The 18275-nt window shown below is 44.7% G+C and overlaps 2 protein-coding genes and 1 long non-coding RNA gene across 4 annotated transcripts; 2 read left to right on the forward strand and 1 right to left on the reverse strand.

The window, feature by feature from the left end:
• Positions 1-216: 216 nt before the first annotated feature.
• irak4 (interleukin-1 receptor-associated kinase 4) lies at positions 217-5051 on the reverse strand. Of its 2 annotated transcripts, none has more exons than XM_049006293.1 (12): positions 4895-5051; positions 4519-4680; positions 4133-4278; positions 3765-3875; positions 3279-3439; positions 3031-3095; positions 2672-2786; positions 2371-2480; positions 1431-1617; positions 1244-1306; positions 900-1058; positions 217-402 (listed from the first exon to the last, which is right to left on the reverse strand). In XM_049006293.1, the coding sequence occupies exons 2-12, from the start codon at positions 4677-4679 to the stop codon at positions 340-342; spliced, it is 1341 nt and encodes a 446-aa protein (XP_048862250.1). In that variant the 5' UTR covers position 4680; positions 4895-5051; the 3' UTR covers positions 217-339. The 2 variants fall into 2 exon arrangements, with proteins under 2 accessions (XP_048862250.1, XP_048862249.1); XM_049006292.1 differs by having other exon boundaries at positions 3765-3911.
• Positions 5052-5076: 25 nt separating this feature from the next.
• Positions 5077-10349, forward strand: pus7l (pseudouridine synthase 7 like). The gene is made up of 8 exons (XM_049006285.1): positions 5077-6258; positions 6668-6827; positions 7372-7567; positions 7879-7977; positions 8222-8306; positions 8537-8820; positions 9495-9548; positions 9634-10349. The coding sequence occupies exons 1-8, from the start codon at positions 5388-5390 to the stop codon at positions 9955-9957; spliced, it is 2073 nt and encodes a 690-aa protein (XP_048862242.1). The 5' UTR covers positions 5077-5387; the 3' UTR covers positions 9958-10349.
• Positions 10350-10440: 91 nt separating this feature from the next.
• Positions 10441-12493, forward strand: LOC125736300 (uncharacterized). Its single transcript, XR_007395587.1, has 2 exons — positions 10441-10744; positions 11780-12493. It is a non-coding gene; the product is annotated as an uncharacterized LOC125736300 (long non-coding RNA).
• Positions 12494-18275: the final 5782 nt, after the last annotated feature.

Here is an 18275-nt window from a genome sequence, read left to right on the forward strand (position 1 = left end):
GGGAATCGGTCTCAAATGTGCATTTTCCTTCTAAAATCAGTTTGCTTTAAGGAAATTAATCAATAATCTCACAGGTGTATATAAAATTCTTATTTGGTCAGGACGCATTGCTAATATTGTCACTTCCTCCCGTTTCTCCTTGGTAATGGGGAATCCCTGCTTTCCCTGTGCTACTACCCATTATGCAGAAATGCCACAAGACAGTGAAACAGTTACTTTGGTAGGAAAATACACTTTATTTGGTGAAAGGAAATGGTTCTTCATAATGTTTCACTGCTGCTGCTAATGTCTTCGGGGTAGGATGTGCTGTCTGTTCCCATCTTACTTGGGTATTACCCTTTACTCAATGCTCTGCTGCTCCAGCAGGAGTGTCGTGAGGGCATTTTCGAGCTCCGTCAGCACCTAGCAGAGAGAGGAAACTTGTGTGCTTTGTAATGGTTGTGAAGTCAGGAATGTCAGTGTGGGTAAAATTCAATGTTTCTGTGCCTTGAAATGAGCAAGTAAAATTATGCATGAATAACCATAAATGGTCACTGTGAGATTTTACTGGTAAAACTTCTCCTTGCACCAGACCATCTTCCAGCTGCTTATCCTAATCAGGGTCATTGGGCCTGGAGCCTAAGGCAGGTAAACACCTTGAATGGGATGCCAGTCCATCGCGGGGCGTTAACACATCTCAACCAGCAAAATCAAAATATCCAATACTAAGGTGTGCCCTTCTAGATCGATCTAGATCCTGCCACCCTCCTTTCTGTTGCCATTTCAGGACATTACAATGGAGAACGTTACAGCCAGCTCTTATTTATCTTGCACGTGCCTTGGAGCATGAGCACCTCAAAGTCGTCAGCAGGGTGATTCTGTGGAGGCCACACGTTCTGTGACCATACTGAGGCACATACCTCCTTTATTTGAGGACGCCTGTTCTTCCTCTCGCTAAGACACTTCTTGGACAGCGAGTACATATTTTCCACTGATGTTTGGTCCCAGGGTCCCATCTTCTTGTCCACAAAGTCCTCAAGCGTCATTTCCTCATCCTCGATCTCATCTTTCATTTCCATCTGTGACGAAGAGTTAGTAAATTCAACAAATATGGTGTCAATACTCCGAAAGCCGTGTAGAGGATCACTATTAACGTATCACTGACTATTGTGTATTTAACCTTAAGTTTATGTTACATGCCTCTCATACCAAGAATGGAAGGTGGAAATTATGAAAGCAGAAGAGAAGACATCTGTATACTTACAAGAAACTGTGGTTGGCGAGAGTCATCAGCCGGAGGGAGTCCAGAGATCACCTCTAACAGCACCTGCCAGCAAGTGACCCAGAATCGGAGCAAGAGACTAACTTAGCAATGTACAGGAAGTAGGAGAGACTCTTAATCAACGAAACACTGCTGCTTCTGATGAAAGACTGAGTAGAAGGGAACGTACCACGCCCAGGCTGAAGATGTCGGACTTGGGCGTGATCTCCCCCCTCAAAGCCTCGGGAGCCATATAAGCCGTGGTTCCCACGATCTTCTCAGTCAGCACCGTGGAGGAGCTATGCTTGGAAGAATTCCGCGTCAACCCGAAGTCTGAGAGCTTTGCCTCGAATGTCTCGTCCAGCAAGATGTTCCCACTGTGGAGCAGAGCAGATGTTCTAATGCTGAAATGGCTACTGCTTCAGTACAAACTATTTTCTGCTTAATCTATGATCAAATGGTTCACATTGCAGCGTCACCAGCGGCCTTCTTTGGTTGTGAAATGTACCAGGATATTACAAGGATAGCAGCTCACACTTGTGTGTTTGCAGTGGAGACCTGACAGGGATAATGTCGATCATCCTGGGAGGCTTGCAACAAACGCTACATCCATAAACCAGTAAGGATCATGTATCAGGTGCTGAACTTGCAGAGCAAGGCAGGGCAGTTATGGACGGGTCGTAACAAAGGCCCAATCTCAGTCCTCCAATGAAACATCGATCCCAGCTATCTTATCCAGAAAGGGCTGTTGGCTATGCGGGTTATTGTATGTGGGTTTTTGCCGTAACTCCCTAATAAATTACTAATTAGAGGACTGATTGGCTGAAGAATCCTCAGACCTGAGTCTGAACAGGTGACCTAAAGGTTACCCCAAATACCTGCAAACACACTGGCCCATTGTAGATAAGATTGCCCACTCCTGACTTAAAAGATGCAAGTGAATCACTAATGTTGAGTAAGTATGTAACAGATAGGATCCAGACTGTATGCTTCTTAAACAGTCGATTACAGAAACTGTATTCTAATGCAAATTACACACCAGAACACATACATAGGGAAAGCAGCATATCCTCTATAAGACCTGACCAGAATTACCACAGTTAATTGTTTTTGCCAAGATACATAAGTACCTCTTCACATCTCTGTGGATGTGACGGTTATCGTGTAGATATTCCAGGCCTCTCGCTGTTCCTACGGTAATCAGACACCTCCTAGTCCAAGAAAGAGGAGAACTCCCACCCTGTGGAAAACATTTAGACAGAATTTGGAAGCAGGTGATGCACAGTTTTTGCAAACAAGACACGTTGATTCACCATACTTGCTAAGAGTATTTCTGAGTGTGTTTTTTTTTAAATGTTCAAGGGAGTAAGCTGTACAACACTCATGTTCACTAGATGACTGACCAACTCAAAGGAACAAATCAGCACTTACAAGGCAAGCCAGTCGGTCAAGCAAGGAGCCATTGCACATGTAAGAACACACAAGGCAGGGATGGTCGCCGTCACAAGAAAAGCCAACCATGTCTAAAATATTCTTGTGTTTCAACCTGGTGCAGAAGAGTTGAGACATGTCACATACTTTATAAAATCACGGAATACAAAGTGCCGTTAACACATCACAAATAGATCTGTACTTAATTCATTTTGTAGCTCTCAGGTTTCTGATGGGATAACCCTTTATTTTAACATTACCAACAAAAACGCAAAAAAAAAGCCTCTCGTGTAAACTAAAGCCACTACGTATCTGAGTACGGCCACCTGTGTTTGCAGAAGAAGCGAACGGCCACCTACATCTGCAGAGTCTGGACCTCTTGTTTGAACTGAATTTTCAGTTCCTGGGGAGAAATGTCACCCATCTGACAGAGAAAAACAAACAGATTATGTCATCTGTTAAAAACAGCCAGATTGACTATGATTTGATAGTTGCAGCTGGGTTTGACTAATAAGTGGCTAGAAGTGACTGCTGGCTTTTCAGACCTAAATGTACGTAATCAAATGAGGCACGAGTCAGCGCCTTGTGTTGCATTTCGGAAACTCACGCAGCTCAGCTTCTTGACGGCTACATTTGCCCCATTGAAGCAGCCCCGATACACCACACCAAAGCCCCCCTCCCCAAGTCTGCTTCCGCCCTCCAATGCAGGCCTGTCGTCGAAGTTCCCGGTCATCTGGAGCAGCTCCTGAAAAGAAAACCCACGGAACCCTGGACACCCGGAACAGGGGCGACGCTCTGGTTAAAGCAAGAGGGAGTGAGAGAAAATGCCTCGTTGTCACGTAAACGTTAGTGCTGCCATCTTCTGGTACTATCTGATAGCCCCATTCAATGAAACTAGCTCCAGGTTCGTATTTCAGTTCAGAAGCAAAACACGATAATGTCCGAAAATGCACTTAGCATTTGAGGCACATACAAACTCAAAATGAACATAATCAAATATAAACCTTAATATAATTCCAAAAATTAATAGCAGTGATAAAATCACTGGCCCAAATAGTGCCTGAGCATTAATCTGAGCTGGTCTTTTACATACCTGAGCCACTGGGTTGCTCCTCATCCTCCACTGGCTCTTGAGAGGTTTGGGAGATCTGCAGATGTCCCACTATGCCGAGGGGGGCTGTCACCTCAGCGGACCCCTCTCTTCCTGGGACAGGAGAGCATGACACTGGGATCCTGGTAACTGCATCAGTAGTAAACAGAATTCATGCATTTTCCTGAATCTGTATGTCTGTATGTTATACAAAACTTCAGTTTCTTCTTCTTACCATTGGTGGCAAACCTTGTGTAAACTAGAAATACACATGAAATGTGCCTAAAAGTTGTCATAATATTTACAGTCAGTGCCTTAGGTCACATGGCATACTCTGGGATGACCTAAATTGCTTAAACATTTCAATTTACCTGGGAGCAAAATATCGGCTGCCGCCAGAAGATTGTTTTTCTCTAAAATTTCCACCAAGTCACCCACTGTGCAGTTAGTGGTGCCCCAATCATGCAGAAGTTCGACTGTGGGCCTTTTTCCTGAAGCCACCAACCCTTCAAACCTCCTGCAAGTGACAACACAGAACAAAAATGAAAAATATTACCAAACGTTATGCCTATATTTTATAATTAGAAGTATTCTTGGGGCAAATACATCCAAGGAAGAGAAATAAAGCGAACGCGTCCTTTGGGCCACCTTGGTACACCATACTGTAACAGTAAGCGCGCCCCCTGCTGGTCACTGTCGTTCCCGTAGCCCTGAAAGACGAGCATCGCTAACACTGTACGCCTTTATATTCAAGTACCTTAAATGATTCTGAGTGTATCTCGGCTCTCCTGTGGGTTTATAAATGTTGACAATAACTTTCTTCCAGTTATCTTGAGGATCCAAAAAGTCGGACAATTCGCAGAGTTTTCCATAAGTCAGATTCCGGACAAAAGTAGATGGGGTTATTGATTTAGCCATCCTGAAAATGAAGTATGTTGATTTCATATGAATCATTTACTAATTCAACTAATTATACATATTATTAACTGTTAATCAAATGTGCATTTACAACAGAAAATAATCTCAGCATTAAGTATTAAGTGCTCCCTTTCCCGCAGGTCAAGCAATTCGAAACTATTGTTGCAAATGTATTCATTACCCACATGATTTACATACAATTAATAAGAACTCACCTTTAAAATCACAGGAACATAAAAACCATTCACTTTGTTTAATACTGCTGCTAAAATCGCCATAATCTCACAGAAAACAATGATTCTACTGTTATTGAGTAACTTCCTGGCCAAACCGTTTTAAGGTAATTTTTGTCGGCATAGAGGAAACTTTTGGCCGTCACCTTTAATGGTATTTTACACGTATTAGACACGTGATGCGGAAGTAGTCCGACAGCACTCTGCTGTACAACGTGCAAGAGCCGTACTGTGGCTTCCAAAGCAGTCAGGACGAAGTGAACGCGTTTGTTGTACAATTATCGTTTTTCTAATGCCTCGTATTGTATTATACGTGATGTTGTATCTTTAAACGTAAAATAACACAAGAAACGTATTTTGCTTGATACTGTCAAATGTATGGGGTTCCTTGCTTAATTATAAAGTTAACCAACTGCTTACAAGCAGAGTGTACTTTGTTTTGGATAACACCGATATTGTTTAGTGATCACATAAAATGGACCAAGTAGAAATGACGTGCAGTTCCGTATCTTGTTTTATTTCAACCCACGAGGGTTTCCAGGGAAGCATAAAAAAATTCACAAGTGACTTTGTAGTGACTGAGATTAATTTAGACGGACAGATGGTGAATGCAGAAAGTTTGGCCAAGTCCCATTCGGAACCATTATTATGTTCTGGTAACCGGCAGCGGGGCCGTAATTATGAACCAAAGATTGACCAAACCGAAGGCTCTGCATTGACTGACAGCAGCAGAGAGGAGAGAGCATCAGAACAGGGTGTGAGCGACCATGCCTTCCCTGCCTGTGTGAATATGTGGGAGCAGCATCATGATCTGGAGCAAATTCTGGGCCGTTCGGTAAATGATGAACTTGAGACGTTTGCCATGGAAAATAGTTTGTGTTATGATCATAATGCGGGCGAAAATCCAGGCAGGGAACACATATCCCTGGGTACATTTCCAGACAAGCACCAACGGGCGAACGTGCATCGTGCAGTGAGACACACCTTCCCTCATCTAATGACCATAACCACCAAAAACGAGATCACAGTAAAGCAAAACCCCGATTACAAAGAGCTTTCCTGCCTGGTTTCGGAGGAAGAATCGCAGGACTTCTTTAGGTTTATAGACGCCAAAGTTCCCGATTCAGTCTTTACTTTCAAGAGTGACGACAATAAAGAGCACAGGAAAACGGTGCATCACTTCCTGAGCAAGCGTTTCGGTAAACTGGTGGAAGCGAAAAGTTTCACCTGCGTTAATAGCGCTGAGATGCAGGGATCGACGATAACAGTGCGGTTCAGGCCGCGGAGTGACGCGTCGAGGAAGCGGACAGCCGCCGATTGCGTCAAGGAAGACATCGTGTATACAGGCGAGTCAAGATATCATTTTTACATTTTATTGAGGCACCCTTTCATTCCTTTATTCAAAATGTTTTCAAGTCTCATTATCCTTCCAAGTTAGGTAAAATGTCAGAGTTGCCGACTCAGGTTAGCTGGCTCGAGTGAGTTTTTCAAATTGAGACAGTCCTGCACACGCATTTCCATGTATGTAAGAGTCTTATTATCTTGAAAATAGTCTGTAGGGTTTGCAGACTGCCCAACGCTTTTGATGTAGCTAATTCTAGGTTTATAATTGAATAGATATATAGATTCGCCGTGATTTTTTGCGTAAGTGTGAGTTTCATGCCAGTGATAGTTGGCACCCTGAAGTGTGTTTTCTCTTTATAGGTGATTTAATCCGATGTAATTGTTATGTATTCTGCTTGTAACTTCCTGCAGCCTTCGTTCTGAAGAAGGAGAATCTGGAGACTCTGGAGGCTATAAGTTATATGGCTGCATCTCTGGGTGTGCTGTCGTCAGATTTCACCTATGCTGGTATCAAGGACAAGAGGGCCGTCACTTACCAGTCCATGGTTGTGAAAAAGATCTCCGCTGAGAGGTAAACCAACTGCTTCAGAAGTTCCAAAGATCATGTATCTGTGGAAATCTGATGTATCATAATTGCCTTTAAGCTGACACTGTGTGTGTCATGATTTCACAGATAAGCTCTTAATAATGACAGCTTTGCTATGTAAGCTGTGAATTCCAAACACACTGTCGTTTTTTTTTTATTATTTAAATGCTGAAATAGTGAACTAAGGTTTTAACCGAAACGTTTTTTGTTTAAAATCCCAAAATGGCTTTTGGTTCACTGCTGTTCTTTCTGTAACTTCACTACTGTTGAAATGTTAAAGGTTGCAATTAATCAGGTTACTGGTGTGTGTCTGATTTTATATTATTAATTAACAAAAAGACAATTAAACACACGTGCACACATTATCACGCAAAGGCTGGGCAGCTGACAATAAGCAAATAAGTAGCGAATAAGTCAAAAATCATATTTACATCCGTAAAATCATATTTATATGTGGGAGCGGGTAATAGTGTCGCGTCAATAACTAGACATGTCAGTAATAGTAAGTGTGTGTCTTCATTGGATGCAGACTGAGAGAAAAGTGTCCTGACTTTGAGAAGAGAGGGATCTGGCTCTCCAACATCCATTCCGTGTCCCAGCCTCTAAGTCTCGGGAGGCTGCGAGGAAACCATTTTGACCTGGTTGTTAGGGACCTCAGGCCACACTGCACTGATCTGAGATCAGATCTGGCTCAGCTGGTGGACGAGGCAGTGGACAACATAAAGGTAACTTAAACGGAGTGACCCCACGAACGTGTACTGCATCCCCATCCCGTAACTGGCAGTGCGGCACCGGCGAAGCAGCGCAAACTTGGGAGGCTGTAGCGAGGTTTTAAATGTCGAATGTGCTGACGAAATCCCTCAACCTCCACTATGGAAAATGGACGGTCGTCCGCTGCAAACATCTCCATTGTTTTAGTAGTTATGTCTTTAGCTCTGGTGCTACTAAATTTTAAATATTAACTAAAGGCAAAATATAGACACGCGATATTTAAATATAATTGTTTGTTTTTGTGTGGGTCTCCTTTTCCTTTCAGATGAACGGTTTTGTGAATTACTACGGTCCGCAGCGGTTTGGTACCGGCCAGACTGTTCAGAGTGACCGGGTCGGACTCGCGCTGCTTAAGCAAGACGTGGTACGCTGCTTATACCCCGCTGATTTTCTACAATCAAAGGCTGTCATTTTGTTGCATCGTTATGGAAAATAAAGCTGAATTAAGAACTGGTCTCACATGTAATGAACTAAATAATTAAAATATCCCTTTGCATCAGTTACTGCAGAAAAGGTTTTTTTGTCACTGTATTTCATTGAGTTAATCATTACTGCCAAGTCTCGTCGGACACAGTATGAAGACTTTTTCATTTGCCTTTATCTCCTAGGTAACAGCTATCCGGTTGTTCTTTACCCCAGAGGATGGGGGGGATGACCCCTCGAATAAGGCTAAACGCCTCTTCCTGGAGACAGGTGAGTTCCCCTGGCAACAGTGCCGTGTCTGAGGAGACGCAGTAGAGAAGCAGTAGTCATTATTGACATTTGAGCTTTTTAATGAACATCAGATTTCACGCACTGACCTCATCGAGCACTGGTCAAACACCGTTTTGTTTAAAGCCCTGTTTGCCAGGTGTGGTTGGCGTAATCTGGCTCCCCCTGGTGGCTGTGTGTTGAACCTCTCGTCCGCCACTGCCGGTTCCCAGGTAACGCCAAGGAGAGCCTAGCCCTGATGCCGGGGCAGAAGCCGCGTGAGAGGCTGCTTCTCCGCGCTCTGCATCGCTACGGGCCGGGACAGGACGGCTGCACGCACGCATGGCTCAGCCTCCCTCACAGCATGCGCGTCTTCTACACGCACGCCTACTGCAGCCGGCTGTGGAACGAAGCCGCCACCTGCAGGCTGCGGCAGCTGGGATGCCACGTCGTACAGGGTGACCTGGTTTGGGAGGACAGGGAGCAGGGAGAGGGAGGGGAGCAGAGCACTCGTCGGGTAAGGGGCCGGCGACCTAAAAACAGTCCAATCATATTCAGTACCTTATTTGGCTGCGCAGCTGGTCTGATGTGTAATGCGTTAAATAATTAAAGTATCCTTTTGTAGATATCCTTAAATTCAGGCACAGCTCTTTGGTTGTTGTATTTTTTTCCAAAGCTCATGGGACTTTCTTTCAAAGATAGTTTCTGGCATTTTGAAGTGAAGAGATTAATTGTCATTGTTGACACACCACAGCACAACAACGAAATGCATATAACCCATATGTGGCATAGCAAGGGGCAGCTAAGGTATCTTTGGGGAGGTACCTTGCTCAAGGTACCTCAGTGGCACCTTGCTGGTTAGGGATTCAAACCAGTCATAATCTTTCAGTCATAAGCACACCACCCTAACCATCAGGCTGCCACTTAATGTATGTGTGTCAGTAACCCTTCAGATGTTATTAATGAACATTTTTAGCTTTCTGCATTGACCTATGAATGTGATCAACTCCGGTTTGGAATATCTATCATAGATTAAATAAATTTATCCCTGTTACCCTGTCTTGGCACCATGGAAATGGGACAGTCTAGTCAGCAATAGCTCTGAGCTTTGAAAGGTCTTTGGACCCATAAATGCACATGTAACACAAACACAAAGAAATTAACAGCCATGGTGATTCATCTGTCTGCTAGATTCATGTGGTATCAGCTGTAGAAGCAGCAGACGGCGTTTATTCACTCCGACAGGTATGGACCCAGTCACACACGCACGTTTTCTTGGTTGTAAACATTCTGCCGCCTCACCATGACAATTCACCGATGCTGTTCACAGGTTGTTCTGCCAATGCCTGGAAATACGGTGAAATACCCCGAAAACATCGTTGGTGACTGGTACCAGGAGAGGCTGGCGTCTGACGGATTGCAGGACTGCCGGTTCAGAGTGGTGTCTTTGAAGCTGAACTTGCCTGGCTGCTATCGCCCCCTGCTGGCCTACCCCCAGAACCTCACGCACAAACTGCAAGGGCACAGTATATCTCTGGAGACCCAGGATTACTCGGATCACGCCGCTGCTCCTAATCTCACTCTGTCGTTTGATCTGGATTCTTCCTGCTATGCCACAGTCTGTCTCTGGGAAATCATGAAGTGTGAGCTGTAGCATCAGCATCTTGCACAGTTCTTACTATCAGGACTTACAAATGTGGTTTTTCAGATTCAGTAGATACAAGAAGTCAAATGCTGAATGACGTTCAGTCTCCTTTTTCACAGTTTCTAAGATTTAGAATACTGCCCTCTTGTGGTAGAATACAGGTTAGTAATTTATCTGAATGATCTTTGACACAAGCTTCTTTCTGGAAGTTTTCCTGGGAATCGATCTTTTGGAATGACCTTGTACTGGCAGCTGTAACTTCTAAATCACCCCAGGAGACATTTGAAACTATATTACGATATAAGTTCCTGATTAGAATCGTCTTTTAAACAAACAGAACTGTTTCATCATGTACTTGGTTCATGTATATTAAATATTTGGTTCTTCTGTTATTTCAAGAAGCGCTGTGATTTGTTCGGTGTGCTTTTATGGAGGGTGGAGTGTGCTTGGGTGGTCCTAGGACTCTGGTAAGATCAGCAGCAAGACGAGGGGACTAGTGCCACCTGGCGGCGACTTTGCACACAACAACAAAGCACAGTTTCAAGGAGGAAGGTAGGGCAGCATAGAAGTAGTGGAACACTGGCTGAGCTTATAGCACTGTTGTCTTCCGGCGGGTGTTCAATGAAGCAGGATTCCCCAGTTAGCTGGACAACTTAAGCCAAATGTGAAAACTAGTCAATAGGAAGAGGAAGTTATCTGGCTAATTGCGAAATCCTGGGCGGTATTCCACAGAACTGGTTATCTTGCTTAGCCGGAGTAGTAATGAACAGGAAACAAGGCAAAATGTTAATATAAGGTAATACATGTCAATTAACAGTGGTGAATATTACTATTGCATATTATGATAAGAAATTGCTAATTTTGTTATTCGATATGGCTGGAATCTGTGCAAATGCATAAAAGATTATTAGATTGGTATCGAATTAAAGCTAAAATTCAAAAGTTTTTTTTTTTAATGTCAGTTTCCTAATTCATCACTGCTATGCACAAAGCATCGTCTGACACCCCAAACCGTACGTTTTTAGCCTTTAGTTTTTTTCTAAACCGAAATCGATGTTTATTCCACATGGGAATACATGGTAACATTCCGCGAACATAAGAACTGTATTAAACGGAGGAGCATATATATCTGCAAAAATTCTAACACTAGTAAGTATTTTATATAGAGCGCCGTTAAAATGATGAATAAAAGGCATGCGGCCAAAATCGTCCTGAAACGGCTTCCTTGGGTGCGATCATGATTCGTACGTAGAATTAGAGAGATTTGTTCTGCTTTTGTTGTTAAAAAAGGGGTGTGCTTTTAAAAACCAGTTCGTTGTTGGCCATAAACAGGTAGGCGCAATGTTTGTGGTGTAAATATGTTGCATTATGGTGCCAAAACCCTTCAAAGGGAACTCAGACTTTGACTGGGGCAGCTGTCGCGCGGGTCTTGGCGCGCAGCCCTTGCACCTGCGCGTGAGACTCCTTTGAAGTGGGTCCCAAATGCACTAGGCTCACGCGGAGCCGCGCGAGTCGCACGCATGCGCCTGGTGGAAGGGGGAGGAGGTGGGTGCGGACGAACGTCGCCAGAGGCGGGGAGGTGACTGCGCATGACAGCGACCGGCGCCTTAACGGCTTGGTGACATGATGCGTTCGTAATCTTAAATTGTAACAAAGTTAACTCCAGGTACTCTTTACAGAATTTACAGTTTTGTCATTTTTATGCCAAGTCTCTGTCACTGGGTTAAGTTCACCTTTATGATTTATTGGTGTTTGCTTTCTAAAACATAATCGCAAAACTGCTTAGGTTAACCAATGTGTTTTTCTCTGCACTTCCCGTTAATGCACATAGGTGGCAGCAGTGACTGCCATACCTGCTGCCATGATATAAAACCATCCCGGACTGGTGTCTGACAACATGGAAGGAACTGAAACTGGCACATGTTACCTGTACTGTTCATGTGCTAGACTGGTCTCCAGTCAGAGCGCACCCCTGCTAGTGCCCTGTGCTGCCTGAGCTCCAGGCTCTCTAGTAACCCTCAAGTAATAAGAGGTTTGAAGAAATTAAGCTGAAATTAGCTGCTGATGCACATTTTTGAATCAGTATTTTATGCACCTTTTAAACCTGAAATAATGAATTAGTGTGAAATATCCATCCATTTTCCAAACCGCTTATCCTACTGGGTTGCGGGGGGTCCGGAGCCTATCGCAGGGCACACTCACACATCAGTCACTCACACATGCACACCTATGGGCAATTTAGCAACTCCAATTAGCCTCAGCATGTTTTTGGACTGTGGGGGGAAACTGGAGTACCCGGAGGAAACCCCACAACGACACAGGGAGAACATGCAAACTCCACACACATGTGACCCAGGCGGAGACTTGAACCCCGGTCCCAGAGGTGTGAGGCAACAGTGCTAACCACTGCACCACCATGCCGGCCCCTAGTAAGAAATATTTAAATATATAATGTTGTGTCTGCTAAATGTAATGAAATTTTTTACAGCACAAGTTGTGAAAGATACAAGTTGCTTCTGTTGTTAAAAGTCTTGATTTCTGTAGACTTCTGCGTGCTTTTTGCAGGTGAAGTGAATATTGGTATGTGGGTATCTGGAATGATGTAACACATCTGGTCGTTCTCACACGTCTGGAGCAGCTGTTTCCCTCACCCACGCCTGCGTCACGTGACCAGTGACTGACATTCTTCTCTCTTTTTCCCTGAACTGGGGGACTGTGGGTCGGGGGCCCACAGTCATGGCTGTCAGCGTGGTTCCTGAAGGATCGTTTATGAAAACGCAACCAGTTAGACGGGTACAATCCCAGCATGCAGCGCTGCTGCAGTTCTGCTCTATCGGTAAATTCTTTGACTACATTAAATTATCTTGTGGTTTGGCAGCTTAATGCACATGGTATATGGTTCCGCTTTTAGCTGGAACAGATAGGACAGCTCACTCTGCTCAAGTAGGACCCAGCTAGGGGCCGGAGACTGCAAGCTTTTGATTACTAAAATTCCAGTGACAGTTCTGACAACACAATACAAAATACACAGGTACATGCAATGCAGTTACTCCATATATGCATGCTTTGCTTGGCCTTTAGTACTTTGATCCTGGGCCTGCCATTCTGCTAGAGCTAGTTCTCTGCTGCATGGGTGTACATTATTTTTTTCTTTGCGCCTCTCTAAAACTTAACCAAATTATCTGGAATAATCTGAGGTAATTCAGCGAGCCGAAACAGTGACTACAAATGGTGTGTGACATGTTTGAGTGGGAGGGAAAAGGTGACCGTGGTCCGGGAGGTTATGAGAGTCACTCAAGCATCGAAAGCAACGTGCTGCCAAGGTCTGTTCTGGTTGATTATTAAAAAGATTGCGAACAAGGTAATGTTTTCATAGGGAGCCCGCCTGCTAGGCTTTTCCATATCGCCACAGGTTACCCGGCACAGGTCAAAGGTCATAAGTCCTCTGGTTGAAGTGTAAGTGCAGTTCCTTGTACCACAGAATAGTTCTGTATGAATGGTCCTGTGGAGCTGTAACTGCCACATTTCATTTTGCTATGAGGAGCAGTAATGATCAGAAATAGTGGTTCTCTTAAGATTCCTATGTAATTCTTTACATTTATAAAACTACATTGTAAAGTTTCTAACTTTAAAATAAAAATTGAAATGTGGTTCAGTCTTATCACTTCAAAGCCTGAAATTAGCCACATTGTTTAGGGATGTAATGGTAGTTATGACTAGCAGGTTAGAAATAATAAATTCAAACTGCTGTTCCATTTGAGATAAATAGCCACGGCATCAGGCTACCAGCCCTATTATTTTCAGAGATCCCCAGGGATCTTTTATGACCTTAGAGAGTCAGGACCTCAGTTTTACATCTCACCTGAAGGACAGCACCATTTTACAGCACAGTGCCCCAGTCACTGCACTGGGGCATTGGGGGTCTACACAGAAACCCAGGATGGGCTATCCTGCTGTCCAGTGTCTCCTCACTGTAGTTGGGCATTGGGATCCACACAGACCACGGGATGGGCTATCCTGCTGTCCAGTGTCCCCTCACTGTAGTTGGGCATTGGGATCCACACAGATCCCAGGATGGGCTATCCTGCTGTCCAGTGTCCCCTCACTGTAGTTGGGCATTGGGATCCACACAGACCACGGGATGGGCTATCCTGCTGTCCAGTGTCCCCTCACTGTAGTTGGGCATTGGGATCCACACAGACCACGGGATGGGCTAACCTGCTGTCCAGTATACCCATCACTGCATTTGGGCATTGGGATCCATACAGAATACGGGATACGCTATCCTGTTCTCGAATGTACCGATCACTGCATTTGGGCATTGGGATCTACACAGAGCACGGGATGGGCTATCCTGCTGTCCAGTGAACCCATCACTGCATTTGGGCATTGGGATCCACATAGACCACGGGATGGGCTAACCTGCTGTCCAGTCTACTCATTACTGCATTTGGGCATTGGGATCCACACAGACCACAGGATGGGCTAACCTGCTGGCCACACCAACGCCTCTTCCAGCAGCAACCCAGCTTTCCTAGTTGGTCTCCCATCCAAATATTGGCCAGGCCCAAACCTGCTTAGTTTCAGGCGGTTTACCTGGTCTAAGCTGCATGTGGTGTGGCTGCTGGCATTTCATCCCCACAGAGTGGTCTTGGCCTCTCATCCATACAAATAGTAAAAAGAAAACATTTTGTCTTCAAAAATGACGCCTCCCAAATCCATCCTCGTTGGGGTGTTTTAGGAAGAGATGTCTGCTGTACATCCATAGTTGCCCCCCCAGCTCTGAATCTGCATGTCCCCCCCCCCCACCATGCAGAATATCCTCTCACTTTGAACTGGGATCATTTCTGAATTCCTGCGACACTGATGGCTTCTCAACATGGCAGGGGTGTTTCGACTTACGCCCAACGTCGCCTGTTAATGAGGGGAGAAACCCACAATTGTTTGGGATCATCTGACTGCGGAGCTGATTGCAGGCTCACATGCCCAGAGAGGGTGCGCTCTGTGAGTGGAGGTGCCTGGGGCACATGCTAGGGGCCCACCAGGATGTTCTCCCCCAGACAGCTGTGGTTCTGAGCAGGGCCAGTGTTCCACCTTTGGTCCACCCCACCAGCTAAGGAGTTTGTTTGATCTAATGCCTGCTCAATGCTACAATCATCCCCAGAGTGTGCCGCAGGGCGGTTGGGGGCATCTTGGCCCTCTCATTCATCCGAATAGCAAAAAAACGTTTTGTCTTCAAAGATGATGCCTCCCAGATACATTTTTGTCTGCTTATCTCTATGTGGGAGGCAGTACGTTACTTAGGGTTTGAGAAGTGCGTCACCAACAAAAAACTGCATGTTTCTTAGAGCTAAAGAAGAATTTTGCCTAGAGACAGAGAAGCATTATGTTGCTTAGAACAAGCAAAGTAATTTGCCTAGAACTAAAGCAGCAGTGTGTGCCTTACAGCTGCAATGGCAGCATGTTACAGTGGTAGCATGCTACTTAAAGATGTAGTATGCTTGTCGTTCCCATATGTCTTGTTTCTATTTTCTGACATCTATCGACTTAAACTGATTCGGAGTACCATTCATCATGACTGCGATGTTGCGCCCATTACAAAGAATTAGTCAGGAAAGCCCAGCTGGTAAGCAACACTGCTCTCGTTTCAGCGATCACGTTTCCCTGGAACCATTCAGTGTCCCCTGACGGAATGTCACACATCGGGACCGTGATGGCACAGGGGTGTCGGATAGCCCGGGAACAGGTGGAGAGATATAAATAGACGCACATGCTCTGTGGAGGATCCCGTAGCATCTGTTCTGGAAACCCATACAAGGATCCTTATCCAGCTCTGGACAAGTTTGGGAGTGAGGAGGAGACATGTTTACGTCCACGGTTACCGGGGCGAGTGATCAAAGGACACGTAACAGCGTCCTTGGCCGGAGAGTCGTTCACATGCACTGTTTTGCTTTGGGTCTGAATGAAAAGCACTCAAAGATGGCCTGCACTTTGTACAATATTAGGAGTCTTCTTATTAAAATAATTTGCTGGTAGCAGAGAAACAGATGATAACCATTCCTTTGTGGATCATTGGGAATTTAATTGAGTTCGTCACTTGCGCTCGCAGGAACGAATCTGGACCGAAATCTGATCAAGATGCATTATTTGTAGCTAACAGCGCTCGTGCTTCCAGCTCTACACAATGCGTTAGGTGTGCTCCCTCATGCGTGTAAATTTCATTCGGTGATCTTCTGGTTCAAGAGATATACCTCTTTTGGCTATCTGCTCTCCATGATCAGTAATTATGGCAAGTCCTGTCCTCTTTGGAGGTAGGACTATGGCCAAGACCAAGATGAGGAATGTTTGTTTGTTTTCTTAAGGATCTCCTCACTCAGCAGCCTTACAGTGACTCCTGTGTTCACTGGGTCAGTTCTGTCCCAGTGCTTGACAGGACGCATCGTTGAGGTAATGCCATTTAAGTGGCCACATTATAACTTTAGTTCAATTTTTTAGCTTACGACGTGGAAAAAGTGGCCACTTCACCCGAGCTGACACTGCCCCACCTGGCAAGATGGCTTTCGCTCCTTCTTAGCCAGCCTGACTGGTATCTCATGGGTCCCAAGTGCCAGCATCTTTTTAGGGCTGTACAGCCAACGGCACAGCCGTATATCTGAGTTTTTTTTCCTTCTCTTTTCATTCTGTTGTATCCAGAGAATACAAATAGGTCAGGTGACTGGAGAAAGTCCAGTTTGGGACAATGATTGGTTCATGTGAGCCCCCTGCTTCTTATTTAGGGAAAACCTTCGTTCTGTCCTGAGAAAGCTAATAGGTTAAATGACAGGGGATGGTCTAATTTTACTTATGGACACTGGGGAACTCTACCAGGTGACCCACAATAATATCCTTGGTTCACACACAGCAGGGTTTCCCCATAAATGGGAAAAAAACTGCTGTCAGAACAGCGTAGATCAGCGTTAACACATCTGTTAACACGATAGAGGCAGTATGATTGAGAAGCAGATGGCCAGTTCGTAAGTGATGTAGGTCATGGTTTCTCAAAGCTGGGCAAGCAATAGCAGTGAAGATTGTGAAGATGTTGAAGGTTGATGCTGCTCTTCAACCCAGCCCTCTGGGCCCTCGCAGCTTCATGAGATGCACAGCTGAACTTGATGGTTAAGGGCTTGATGATTAGTTGATTAGTAGAATCACACCTAAACCTGTTGGAACACACACAAATGTGGACTCGCTGGGAAGGACTCAGCTCAGGGTTGAGGATGGTGTATTCTGTTTGAAGTGGGAAGTGGGAATTTCTGAGTTCCTAGTCGGAAATTTCGACTGGAACACTCCCTGAAGTCGGAGTGCTGACTCGGAAAGTCAGAGGAGCCTCTGCAAAGCCGTCCTCAGAATTTACGATGGCTGCACCCTTGACCAACAGAAGCGAAAGCTGTAGAAACATACTGTTTCTTAGTACTTATGTCTCACCTGTATCTATATTAAATCGGTCGTATATAAAGTACTGTCTCTGTCTATCGAAATGTTACTGTGGTGTTTGTGTGTGGAAAATACGACCTAATGCATTGTTATCAGCTGCTATTGCTGACAATGGATCTGGCTAGAACTGATATTGCTAAATAGCTTGAAACCCAGTTAACCTGGATGTGACGTCATTCCCAGCTCCGGCTTCCAGCCTCCGATGGAGCACAGCATCGGTCTCGCTAGCTCTCCTAGGTTTTAAAAAACTCAGTATCGTTTGCTCAGCTTCTTGCAGGATAATGTTGCATGTTTGCAAAAAACGTCACATTTTTATGAATACATTTGAAGCTGACCCCATGACCCTGACCAGGACAAGCGCTTTGGAGATGGATGGATTCATTGCTGAGGAGGAATGGGGCTTTTAGTGTGATTAACAGGCTTTAGTTTAAAGCGGTCTTACACTTCAGTGCTATTTAAAAAGGTAAATGATCGATTTGTCAACCTTGTGTTTCTCGGAAATTTTCCATAGAGTCAGACCTAAACAAATGCAGATGATGGGAGATCTCCTTTCCAAACAGGACCCTGTTCGATTTTGTGTCGATTTTTTTTCTAGTGTCCTATGCAAATGGTATCCGTTGCACAACAAAGAATGAAAGGACATATAAATGTGACACTGAGTTCTCATTTGTTTTGCATGAGTTAGTTGTTAAATCTTCCCTGTCATCTTTAAATCATAAAACTTTGTTGTTTTCCTCATTCTAAGGCAGAAATGGGGTTATTGGATTAGTGGCCTGGTTTCCTCAGTCCACCCCAGAGCTTCGTTTTGGTTGTTCCGAAAAGCTGACCTTAGAGTGGCACATCAAGGTGTCTGT

The sequence above is a fragment of the Brienomyrus brachyistius genome, chromosome 1 (genome assembly GCF_023856365.1).
Source record: "Brienomyrus brachyistius isolate T26 chromosome 1, BBRACH_0.4, whole genome shotgun sequence".
Classification (NCBI taxonomy): Eukaryota; Metazoa; Chordata; class Actinopteri; order Osteoglossiformes; family Mormyridae; genus Brienomyrus; species Brienomyrus brachyistius.

What these genes read in the sequence shown, in the direction of transcription:
- irak4 (XM_049006292.1), bottom strand. Translation starts at nt 4,679, where the DNA reads ATGGCTAAATCAATAACCCCATCTACTTTTGTCCGGAATCTGACTTAT. An exon ending in TTGACCGACTGGCTTGCCTT is followed by an intron (nt 2,481 to 2,671) that starts GTAAGTGCTGAT and finishes TGTTTTCCACAG; the next exon opens with GGTGGGAGTTCTCCTCTTTC. An exon ending in ATCCACAGAGATGTGAAGAG is followed by an intron (nt 1,618 to 2,370) that starts GTACTTATGTAT and finishes TCTGCTCCACAG; the next exon opens with TGGGAACATCTTGCTGGACG.
- pus7l (XM_049006285.1), top strand. Translation starts at nt 5,388, where the DNA reads ATGGACCAAGTAGAAATGACGTGCAGTTCCGTATCTTGTTTTATTTCA. An exon ending in GGAAGACATCGTGTATACAG is followed by an intron (nt 6,259 to 6,667) that starts GCGAGTCAAGAT and finishes AACTTCCTGCAG; the next exon opens with CCTTCGTTCTGAAGAAGGAG. An exon ending in AAAAAGATCTCCGCTGAGAG is followed by an intron (nt 6,828 to 7,371) that starts GTAAACCAACTG and finishes CATTGGATGCAG; the next exon opens with ACTGAGAGAAAAGTGTCCTG.